The sequence below is a fragment of the Myxine glutinosa genome, chromosome 9 (assembly GCF_964187855.1).
Source record: "Myxine glutinosa chromosome 9, kmMyxGlut1.1, whole genome shotgun sequence".
NCBI lineage: Eukaryota > Metazoa > Chordata > Myxini > Myxiniformes > Myxinidae > Myxine > Myxine glutinosa.
The window spans coordinates 114,906,362-114,920,101 of NC_136269.1; the positions used below are offsets into that span (position 1 = coordinate 114,906,362).

The window sequence follows — 13,740 nt, forward strand, 5'->3', positions numbered from 1 at the left end:
AACCCCCGCTTTGCGGGGAAAAATGGCCTCTAAAGGTGGTTTTTATTTTATTTTTTATACAGTACAGTACTGTAATCGGTAATCAGCACTCCCCAACTCCTATCGGCCGATGCCGATTACCAACAAACTGCCAATACCGATATCGGCCCAGTACTAGTATCAGCATATAGTCACAAAGCACCCACCACCTTTGTCCACTTGAATGAAGGACATTGCATCCAGGATTAAGTCCATGGAGCTGTTTGTATCCGATGCAGAATTGACCGGGATACTGTATCTCCTTGGTATTTCTCCAGTTTGGTGAGACCAGACGTGGTAGTTTTTCTAATTTTACCATTTGGTAGGAACAGAACAAAATGGAATGCCAGAGATCTCATCCTCCAACAAGATATTAACATGACTTGATCATTTGTTTTGCAAAGAAATGTTGTTGCATAGCCATTGGGCTCGCACTATTTGCTGTTGAAGAATTTGTGGTGTCAAAGCTTGGGATCTTCATCTCAGGAATTGGGTGTTTGACTTTGTGAAGGTGGGAGTACGCCATCCTTGATGCGGGGGATCTCTGGGTTGCTCCTGCGAGCTTGTTCAAGATAACTTTTCAGGGCTACACCACAACAACAACAACAACAACAACAACTTTTTTGTAGAAGCACTTTTATGACTCCATAGTATGGCCAGATATTCACACAATTATGATGACTGTCATTACATGATGACAGTCATCATAATTGGCATCATCATCATATCATGACCTCATTATCTCACCTTGTAGAATGTGGAGCCCTCAAATTGGGCAACATTGTGTTGCTGCTCTGTGGGGAGACAAATCCAGATTCCTGTCGAACAAACCGCTTGGTTCTGGTAGAACTGGAACTACTCGAGACCAATTTTTCTCGAGGCTCGTGGAAGAGCAATACGTACACTGAATTCGGATCAGGATGCAACAGGACAAAATGAACAGCAGAGAGAGAAAAGGGAAACATCAACACCAGAGTTGAAGGCCAGGATGGAGGAAGACTTGGCCAAACAATGGGTGTAGGGAGGAATGGGGGGGGAGGGGCAGGAGAGGATACATTTGGTGGACAAGATGGATACAGAAGGAGCAATTGAACCTGTTCTGGTGAAGTTTGGAGAGGATAAACATGACATGTAAATATCTTCAACAATTCACCTGGGTGCAGGAATAACTGCTCAACCTGGGCACTATGGGAAATGTGAACCGTAATTATCCCTGGAAAACCCTACGTGATTGACCTTTGACCGCATATCTGACCTCATGTATGGTTAATATGATTTATTTTCTACTCTTGGTTAGAATACATTGTTTTACATGGGGTATAAAAGTTTCACTTCGCTGGGATGATCCGTTGGATTGTAATCCGTTTTGCAAGTTGGGTTTGCAGAGGCAGAAAAAGGACACAATACAAGTACACACAACTGATATGGCACAAGTACACACCACTGATGTTATACAAGTACACACAACTGATATGGCACAAGTACACACCACTGATGTTATACAAGTACACACAACTGATATGGCACAATACACACCACTGATATTATACAAGTACACACAACTGATATGGCACAAGTACACACCACTGATATTATACAAGTACACACAACTGATATGGCACAAGTACACACCACTGATATTATACAAGTATACACAACTGATATGATACATGTACACATCTCTGATATGATACATGTACACACCTCAGATATGATACATGTACACACCTCAGATATGATACATGTACACATCTCTGATATGATACATGTACACACCTCAGATATGATACATGTACACACCTCAGATATGATACATGTACACACCTCAGATATGATATATGTACACATCTCTGATATGATATATGTACATACCTCTGATATGATTCACATACACATCTCTGATATGATACATGTACACACCTCAGATATGATATATGTACACATCTCTGATATGATACATGTACACCCCTCAGATATGATATATGTACACACCTCAGATATGATATATGTACACATCTCTGATATGATACATGTACACACCTCTGATATGATTCACATACACATCTCTGATATGATACATGTACACACCTCAGATATGATACATGTACACACCTCAGATATGATACATGTACACACCTCAGATATGATATATGTACACATCTCTGATAAGATACATGTACACACCTCTGATATGATTCACATACACATCTCTGATATGATACATGTACACACCTCAGATATGATATATGTAGACATCTCTGATATGATACATGTACACACCTCAGATATGATATATGTACACACCTCAGATATGATATATGTACACATCTCTGATATGATACATGTACACACCTCAGATATGATATATGTACACACCTCAGATATGATATATGTACACATCTCAGATATGATATATGTACACACCTCAGATATGATATATGTACACACCTCTGATATGATATATGTACACATCTCTGATATGATACATGTACACACCTCTGATATGATTCACATACACATCTCTGATATGATACATGTACACACCTCCGATATGATTCACATACACATCTCTGATATGATACATGTACACACCTCAGATATGATATATGTACACATCTCTGATATGATACATATACACACCTCTGATATGATATATGTACACATCTCTGATATGATACATGTACACACGTCTGATATGATTCACATACACACCACTGATATGGCACAAGTACACACAACTGATATGATACATGTACACATCTCTGATATGATACATGTAAACACCTCAGATATGATACATGTACACACCTCAGATATGATACATGTACACACCTCAGATATGATATATGTACACATCTCTGATATGATACATGTACACACGTCTGATATGATTCACATACACACCACTGATATGATACATGTACACACCTCAGATATGATACATGTACACACCTCAGATATGATATATGTACACATCTCTGATATGATACATGTACACACGTCTGATATGATTCACATACACACCACTGATATGATACATGTACACACCTCTGATATGATTCACATACACATCTTTGATATGACACATGTGCACACTTGTCCTGAAATGGCCACACACATATCCGAGAGATGGACGCTTCTGCCACCAAAGTGCTGCCAAATCGATGGGACATGTTTGATGCTTTCATCAATTTAAACTTAATGCCACCCACATCTTTTTAAGTGGTCAAAGAGATTTTTTTAAATCCCCTGGCGACAAGTCTGGAAAGTACATGTGCCATGATTTTGAATTTGATAACCTGTCTTCAATGGAGACTCGGGTCCTTAAATGTCTGATGATGTTGAGGTCCTTTGGTACCTACCCTGCACTAACCTCAATGAATTTCAAATGAGAATGAATGATCGTTTCTCCACTTTGAACACTGTCATCCAATTCGAATTGTACAATCTCAGTAATAATCTCGCAATTCTTCCAAATCAGCTGTTCAACACCTTTTATGTTTGACGAGTAACAGCGTTTGATTGCAAGTGCTCAAGATTGCTCACAAATTGCTCAATATTGTGATTTGTTGAGCAATATAGAGCATTTGATTGTTGAGCAGTCTCCTGTGCATTTTTATGTTGTCCTTCACAAGGAATTTTGTGGTGAACTTAATGATCAGCACAATGAGGAGCACGTGTGTTTCACAGGACACGTGATTATGTTGGCAACCACATTGGTTTTACCCAGAATGCTTTCAGCAGCATTGATGTTACTCCCTTTACTGATATCAGTGGTGTGCACTTTCGAGGTGTGCACACCACTCGGTGTTACTGTATGACTTTCTCGGGCATACAAAATAATAACACAATATTTTAATAAATTAACCAGAACGGCACTCAGTAGAGCGCACCCCTCCACCAGGCGGTGCAGGCCGAACAGTTTACGTTTTGTTTCCCACTGATAGGCCGGATCTGAACACCTGAACCAAAATGCAAAATCTTAACAGATTCCTCTTGTCAAATATCCAACTCATCCACCTACTTTTGTCATAATCCATCCACAACTTTTTGAAATATCATGCTAGATATTTGGCCCTTTCTCTCAATGTTGAAGAATCACTTTTCAAAAATTGAAACAATTCTTGTATCTGGATCCGGATCTGGATCTTCACCAAAATATAATAAATTCGTCCTTCTGACGCACCGAACCTGTCCACCAAGTTTTGTCGGAATCCGTCCATAACTTTGTGGGATATCCTGATCACAGACAACCAAAAAAAACCAAAAAAGATTTCGTGCAGAGCACGATACACCAAAGTTCACCACCACTCCCACCCCCCAAAAGGTTGCCATGGACACATCAAATTGGTCATTTCATTAAGATTTAAATTGACGATCTTAATCATAGCTCGGGTCAATCGGATGGAAATTGATGAATTTAGTTTGACCTTGAGTTGACCTTTGATATTTGACCTGAAAATAGTTGCTTTCTCAATCCAGTGATGCATCATGTAATTGCTGTTTCATTTTCAAGTTTGTAGGATGAAAATTGATGATTTCTTAGGTGAAATTTGATGATTTTGGAAGTTTCACATTGCGACGACCTTTGACTCTTGACCTCAACCTCTACAACTTGGTAATGTTTCATGACGATTGGTTTAGAATTGTGACCTGTAGGCAATTGCCAAAAAGGCAAACAGACAGACAGAATAACGCACAAGACCAACCAATAGACTTGAAAAATCCTCAATTTTGCAAGTAACGAGGAAGGAAGACACTGTGCAGAGCATGATATTTGTAAAAACCCTAAATCAAATTTGACCTTAAAAACAATTGGGGATTGAATTCAATGACTAAATATGCAAATCCTCTTCAAATTTCAAGTCAATCAGATGAAAATTGAGGATTTTAGAAATTTGGCTTATTTTGACCTTTTGACCTCAAAAATAATTGAAGGTTGCATTGAGTTGGCTGATCTGCAAATCCTCTTCAAATTTCAAGTCAATCGGATGAAAATTGAGGATTTCTGAAATCTGATTTAAGTTGTTGACCTTTGGTCTTTGTTGACATTTTGACTTCAATTCGTAGGCTTCTGACTTCTGACCTACTCTACCATTTGGTAAAGTCCGTGAAGATCGGTTAAAATTGTAGGCGATTTTACAAGTAGACACCTCTGATATGATACCTGTAGGCGATTGACATACAAACAGACAAGCAAACAGACAGACAAATGAAAAATCACTCAGAGCGACACTTGGCAAAAGAGAACAATGTCGAATGGCACTCAGTGGAGCATCCTTTTGACCTCAAAAATAGGTTGGTGGTTGAATTCAGTGACCTGATATGCAAATCGTCTTCAAATTAAGTTAATCGGATGAAAATTGACAATTTTAGATATTCGGCCTATGTTGACCTTTTGGCCTATGTTGGCCTCAAAAATAGTTGGTGGTTGGTTTCAGTAAGCTGATATGTAAATCCTATTCAGATTTCAAGTCAATCAAATGAAAATTGAGGCTTTTAGAATTTCGAAGAAAAGTGGTTGACCTTTGGCCTATGTTGACCTTTTGTCCTTTTGACCTAAAAAATAAACAGGATTCTGTTGGACCACCAACTCCATTTGGTGAAGTTTAGTGAAGATCGGTTTAAAATTTGTGACCTGTAGGCAAGTATAAGTGAGCGCACAGACAAACACGCACACACACACACACAAACACACATGCACACACAAACACACGCACACACACAAACACACACACACACACACACAAACTCGCACACACACATGCACACAAACACACACACCCACACACACGTACACACAAACTAGAACGGCTCTCAGTAGAGAGCGTACCCTCCCCCCCCCCACCCCCCTGGTTGGTCGTATCACTTAATGGTGAAGAATCACTTTTAAAATTCTAGTAGCCTGATCCGGATCCGGATCTTCACCAAAATTGAATCGATCCTTCCTTGTCACACACACAACCTGTCCACCAAGTTTCGTCCAAATCCATCCATAACTTTTTGAGATATCCTGCTATGTATCGTTTTTGCCCCAATCTCCCAATGGTGAAGAATCATTTAAAAAATTATAGTAACCGGATCCAGGTCTTCACCAAAATCGAATAATTTCGGCCTTGTCACATACGCTACACCTCTGTTAAATTTAGTCCGAATCCGTCCACAACGTTTTGAGATATTTTGTTCACAAACGGACAAACAAACAGACAGACAGGGGTGAAAACATGACCTCGATGCACCTTTGTTGGTGGAGTTAACAAACAAACACACAAACAAGAAGATGTCATGCAGAGCACGATACTTGCGAAATCCACTCCCCTCGCCCAAAAAGTATTCCATTGATACAGCAAATTGTCCATTTCATGAAGATTAAAATTTACGATCTTGATCAAAGCTCAGGTCAACAGCATGAAAATTGATGGGTTTTCAGATGGAAATTGATTATTTTTAGAATTTGACCTTGAGTTGACCTTTGACCTTTTGACCACAAAACTATTATGTTTCGCAATTTAGTGACTCGATATGCAAATGCTGTTCAATTTTCAAGTCAATCGGTTGAAAATTGACGGCTTTTCAGATGAAAATTGATGATTTTGAAAATTTGATCTTGAGTTGACCTTTGACCTTTTGACCTAAAAAATAGTTAATTTCCCAATTTAGTGACTCAATATACAAATGCTATTCAAACTTTCTAGTCAATGGGTTGAAAAATTGATGGCTTTTCAGATGAAAATTGATGATTTTGAAAATTTGATCTTGAGTTGACCTTTGACCTCAAAAATAGTTACTTCCCCAATTTAGTGACTCGATATACAAATGCTATTCAATTTTCAAGTCAATCGGATTTAAAATGGCAATTTTAGAAATTTGACCTCCAGATGACCTTTGACCCCAAAAACAATAGCTTCTCAATTGGGACGACCTAAACAACTTGGTGAAGTTTCGTGACGATCTGTTTCGAATAGTGACTTGTAGGCCGGTGACAAACAGACAGACAAACAGACAGAACCACAAACGCAACCGACCAGTATACTTGAAAAATCTTCGATTTTGCAAGTAACAAACACACAAACCGGAGTGATCAAGATGCTTGTCAAAGTATGTTTTTTTGCCAAGTAACAAACGGGTGAAAACAACACCTCCTCCGCCTTCGTTGTCGGAAGTAACTTTTCTTTTTGACTTTTTCTCCAGTAAAACGTTCATGTCAACCTTGAGCCCTCCTTTCATCTCTGCTTTAAACATCCCCCACTGAGAAAACACCAAGTTGTTGTTTTCTGCAAAGAAGAGTTACTCTGAACATTGAAACTTCGAGGATGCACCATTCATGTTTGTCCCTTTCAGATCTGCTGCTGTCTCCTCCACCTGCGATTGAAGTTCCCCAACGACAAAAGCTCAAAATCGATTCTGAAACTGCAGCATTTCCTTGCACCTGATATGCTTTTACTTTTGTTTGCAGAGCTTTTCCTGTCTACCTTTTTTCAACTGTCGGCCTAACTTGGGAAGTGTCTGTTCTCTCAACAATATGCTGCCTTGGATCATTAGCTTCAACATTGACCCTTCCGTGTCCTCTGTCTGTCACACAGTCTTAGATTGCCTCTTGGAATGCAACAGACACTAATATTTATTTTTATTCAGAATCTCTTTGCACACCTACTACCCTCTCAACTTCAATCTGACTAGTCCCTTGTCAGCGTACCTGCAAGTATCACACTTGTTACTTTTCTTTGGTGGTCCTTGTGCAGCCTGTGGCTGCTGGTTGCATCATTTTCTGGGATCTGGCTGCCACTGATCTCTATAGCCAGTCATCTGGTACTCATTTTCTAACCTCGGAAGGATAACAGGCTGAGTCAACCCACCTGGGGCTAATTCAACGGGGTGGCAGGGGCTCTATCTAACTCAAGACTCTAAGATCTCAAGCTTGCCACCTTAACCGTTAAACCAACACCAGGCTTATTGCTTTTTTAAAGTATTTTTCTTCTATATCACACACACACACACACACACACACACACACACACACACACACACACACACACACACACACACATCCACACAGACAGACACACACACACACACACACACACACACACACACATCCACACAAACACACACACAGACACACACACACACACACACACACACACACACACACACACACACACACAGACTGACGAGACAAACACTGAACACAGCCACTGAGCTTGGGGGAAGTGCCGTCACCAGCGTCACTTCCTGAGACACTCTGGGTACCAGCCACGACGTCATAACAATGGCGCCGCTTTTCTCACCGTACTCAGCGGGGCATTTCCTCATTAGGAATTCCCTCCTCCCCTTGGATGCCAATTGATGGGGATTGTCTGTGCTCTATCCTTTTCAAGCAAGGAAGCAGCACGTACCATTTTTACCCTGCGCTGGCGAAACGAAAAGCAGGGTGAGGCATTCGGTTGCGGACGCACGTACGTGTCTGCATTTTTAAAAATTCATTTTCTCGGCAACTGTTGGTCCGATTGGCACGAATTTTTTTTACCATAGAAGTTCCTCTGCCTGCCGAATTTTTCTATTCATAATTATGACGTCATAGGTCACGTGGTACGGACGCCATCTTGGAAAAAAGTCACACCTCTATATCTCCCAAACCGCTCAATGGAAAAAATGGAAACATGGCTCATTGTCAAGTACTCCCCATGGGGTGTAAGGTAGGTTGATGATGATGTCATCGGTGCCTTCATTATGACGTCATAATTCGACAAGTACAACCAACGCTTGATCTGATCAGTCTGAAAAAAAAATTCCTCTGAAAATGTTAGTCCGATGGACACTAAATTTTCAGAATATGAGCAGCTCCTCCTATGGAACTTTTTTAATGCTAATTATGACGTCATAGGTCACGTGGTACAGGCGCCATCTTGGAAAAACCTAAAAAAGTTGCACCTCTATATCTCCGAAACCGCTCAATGGAAAAAATAGAAACATGGCTCATTGTCAAGTACTCCCCTTGGGGAATAAGATATGTTAATGATGATGTCATAATTAAGGTACCGATGACGTCATAATTTGACAAGTACAACGCTTTATTCGATCAGTGTGAATCTTTTTTTCCCATGCAATTGTTGGTCCGATTGACACGAAATTTTCACCATGAGAGGGTCTCCTCCTGCAGAATATTATAATGATAATTATAACGTCATAGGTCACATGGTACAGGCGCATCTTAGAAAAAAACTTCGCACCTCTATATCTCTGAAAGCACTCCATGGAAACAATTGAGACCTGGCTCATTGTCAACTACTCCCCATGGGGAATAAGATATGCTAATGATGATGTCATCGGTGCCTTCATTATGACGTTATAATTCGACAAGTACAACACATATCCGATCATTATGATTTTTTTCTTCTCAGCAACTGTTGGTCTGATGGAGACGAAATTTTCACCAAAGGGGTGCCATCCGGGAGCTCATCCGCCCTTTGTGAGGTGTTGTTTTTGGTCCTGGCAGGGTGTCACAGTCACCCTCCCCACTAGCAAAGCCAGTGAGGGGTGTCGGTTTAGTTGCCGACAACCCGACCATGCGCCAGGTAGCACGGGGTTACATGTTACCAGTGGCAGTCCCAATAGACTGACCTGACCTGATACTTTCTCTGAAATCTATCCTTGTCATCAAAATCCTCTTTCTCTTCCCGATGAACATTCTCTGTATTTAGCATACTAGCAACGGTACCTGCCCTACGGGCGGGGCTTCAATTGGGAGGCCCAAATGAAAAGGTAAAATATCAGAAATTGAAGGCTTTTTTATTTTAAACGATTTATGTAAACATCCGTTAAATCATATCACACGCAAATCATCAAAATCTAAACAGTGTTTGTAGAATTTCAATAAAAGCCACATCGCTGTTCATATCGGTAAATATTATTCCATCGTGCTTGGAAAAACTGGAAAATTGGAAATTGGAAACATTGGGAAAAAATTGGAAAAACAATATTGCCTATTTTACTCCAGGGGGTCCCAGGATTACCCACTCAAAATTTCGTTGCGATCGGTTCAGCCGTTTTTGCGGTACCTGGGAACAGACGGACAGACAGACATTTGGTGAATTATAGTGAGATGATACACCAGGGCTGGGTTGCTAGAAAACCAGATAACTTAACCACTGGATAAGAGCTATCCTGTGAATACATTTTTTTCCACTGGATAGGTTATTTATCCACGGATAGTGCTTATCCAGGCTTCTAGCAACTGGGCCCTGGTTGACAAAACTTCTCCATGAACTCTATATCACTGTAAGAAAAATTATTGGTATACCGGTGGGGTGTCATGGGATACACCCCCCATACAAATTATACGCAATGAGCAAGGTACAATCATGCGCCATATTCTCATGTGCAGCATAACTGACACATAACACTTCCGTACATTCCCCCACCATATGACACCACAGGTCAGGTGCAGCTCGAAGGTGTGAACCAAACTTTAAGTCTTCATTCATCTTTATCGATGTCACTGGGTCAGCCAACAACACAGTGCCGATGTTGTGGAGCTTTAACCTCATAATCTTCAGTTTTAATCTTTTCTTCCTAAGAAATAACATGTACCCAATGGAGCCCAGGGTTAGCTATCCCAGAAAACAAAAACGAACGGGTAACGGATTCACTTTCCCTTTCTGATTTTTCCCCCAAAATTGCATTCGTCCCATTTTATGAAGAAAAGCAATCTTGAATCTCCTTTGACGTAGAAAGAGAAGAAATGTAATGCAGCTGTGAAAACCGTAAACCCATTTCCCCAAATAGCATCTTGTTAACAAACTGTTTTCTATTCATCGTTGCCTCCACCATCATTTCACATCTCGCAGTTCATCGTCACATATGGTTTTCCATCCTACAATCGACCATATATATGGTGCACATCACACCACCCCAACGACTTCACCTTTAAACGGTCACCCAAAGTCTCTGCACTAAAAATGCTCGAGCACTCCCTCACAAGCTCGCTCGTCCAATTTTTGGCCACCTCCATTCATATTTCACAAACATTTCTCACCTTTCGCCCCACACCTTGACGCCGCCTCTTTTCCTCGGGAAGCGGGAATGCCGTCCTGCAGTCCTCCGGCGTTACCTCTCACCAAGCAGCTGCGACTTCATGCATCTCGCAACTCTTGCGTAACTGTGGCTAGTGTCGGTCAGATGGCTTTATGTTCCAAAGGTACCACTGTCAAAACATCCTGCATCATCCAAAGCCGATCAGGACATCTCCAATTGATGCAACTTTGCACTTCACCTTTGTCATAATTAGATGGCCACTTACAACGCTGAGCTCTAACAGTTCTTCTGCAGCCTTTTTCTTTCTTTTTTTTATACATTTTAATTGCTTTAACTAAACAATCTCTCTTTTCAACTTCTGCATTTGACCATAAACTTGCCCTATGAAGCAACCTAATACATTATTGATGACAAAACATGCTTTATTCACAAGAGTCCAGAAGTTTTGCACAAAATTGCTTTTAATCAGGGGGAAAGTGCTGTTAGGGTTAGGGTTAGGGTTAGGGTTAGGGTTAGGGTTAGGTCCATTTATAAGAAACGAGATATTGGGTGACATGAATCGGTCACTGTGAATATAACGTTTCATTTGCACTGATGCGAGAGACTTGCCAACTTGACCATTAACTCCTCCATCTTCTCTTTTCTCATTCAGGAAGAAGGCAAGGTGGCGGTCATCTTCAACGTTGGCACAAATAATATATCGGTGGAAGAGGGCAGAGCCCTGGTAAATGATGGCAAATACCACGTGGTGAGGTTTTCACGAAGTGGGGGAAATGCAACCTTGCAACTGGATGGTTGGTCTCTCAACGAGCGATTCCCCACAGGTGAGCTGGGCCGTAGGTGGCAGGAAAAGCCACCTTGAAACGGGCAACAAGTATTTTGACTGGAATATAACTGAAGCGGTCCAGTGGTTTCATAACTTCTGTGCAGCTAAACATGTTGAGTTTTGATTTGCATCCCATGAACCCCTGCCCATCCCCCCGCCCTCAAGTTTGGTATAGCACTTCTACTTGGAAGAATACATTCGCTGTTATTTATTTTCCACTGCCGTCACCTGGGCTGTAAATTCCTGCGAGCTGAAATGTCACAGACTTTCAGGACTTGGAATGCAAATTTGACTTCTTTACCCACAAAAAATGACACAATTCATAAAGCTCAAATGATATGTGGACAGCACTGGAAGGCTTTGATAAATATCATCCGTCGTGGTGTTTTAATTGCATTGCTTTGTCGGAGACTAAGTGAAGTTGAAAGTTCTGATTAAGGTGATCATTGTGCGTAGAACACTTATGTATGGAGGAAGATGGTGTATGGGAGAGTTGTAGAGAGAAGTTTGTTGGAGAATGAGATCCTAGTTTTCACACAAATTGATGCACAATGATTGCGATGAATGCCATCTGCCAATGCAAGCAGCATTGAGGGAATAATGCATTCGACACTTGAAAGTAATGTATTTGCTTGGCTAGGGAGATGTCTGCGAGATGAGTTTGTCTGATAGCTGTGTTATTTCTGTCAGCAAATGTAACTTTGCTGAATTGAGAGTCATTTCAGGTAATGCTTTAAAACACCAACTGATTTTCAGTTTATGCTACTTTTTTAGTTTAATAATGCAATTTCTTCTCATCTGATGATTGCAAATATATGCCATGCGATGATAATATATAGGCCTGACCTACAAATCGGTGAAGGTTGCTTTGCAATGTGATGAAGTCCTTTGTCTAACAGCAGAGTGACACTTCTCAGTGAAATTGTATCGGTTCGTTCAGAGTCTAGTGCAATGCCTTTCTGACTTTCTGACTTCTGCGAGTAAATCTGACTACAACAGATGTCAAACTGCCTATTTTAATACTGCCAAACCTCAAAATTGCAGATTGATGCCAACAGAGAGTTTAAATTTCAAAGCCCTTCCCTCCAGCTGCAAGGGACCTTTCCACAAAAGTGGTGGCGCACACGAAGGGTGTAAAGCCATATTTGGGCATTTTTGGTGCAAACATTTAACAGACATCTTCCGAGCTCTGCCAAGGAACATATAAATACAAATCACTGTGCCGAGAAGTTGGAAGGTCAAACTGATGTGGATATTTTGGATAATATTTGGTTCAGTATGAATACTACAATTACATGGTGTAATAAAGGCGTTAAATGGATAAATTACTTCTTTTTTTTAACAAGAATATCATTTTGCTCACCCTATTTCCTTTCAATTGCTCTCTTCAATTGTTCAATTGTTCTTTCCCACACCCCCTCGATAAGGTCAGTGACTGGGAACATTAAAATTACCTCCGCCTGACCGAGCAATCATCGGTCCATATACTTTTGTGTACGCGGTATTTCAAAAAAACGTTTCAAACCTTTCATATTGCAGACATCTATTCCTCATGACATTATCTCAACTTCATTAGATCACGGCAGTGATAAGCTGAATTATATTGCCATGGCAACCATCTCGGGTAACTTGGCTTGTGTTAGCAATATTGCAAAAAATGCTCAAGAAAAGCAGCCATGTTTGTGCCCCGGAAATAAAAATCCAACAACAAGCGCACACACATGCTCTCCCACACACATACAACACCTGATCATGTGTAATAACAAAAAAAAGAACAGAGCAGCCCATCAATGACGCGATTTTACGGTTATTGGCTTGAATGTATGCCATTCGCCAAAAAAATGATGGGGTCGTTCCTTGAA

General features: G+C 40.7%; 1 protein-coding gene across 2 annotated transcripts in view; it reads left to right on the forward strand.

Moving 5' to 3' along the window:
- NRXN2 (neurexin 2) overlaps nt 1-13,740 on the forward strand; it is an 871,230-nt gene that overhangs the window by 693,927 nt on the left and 163,563 nt on the right. For both annotated transcript variants that reach the window (XM_078784719.1, XM_068128476.2), the window contains one exon: nt 11,705-11,876. In XM_078784719.1, the coding sequence (XP_078640845.1) occupies nt 11,705-11,876 (172 nt within the window). The remainder of the gene's footprint in view (nt 1-11,704; nt 11,877-13,740) is intronic.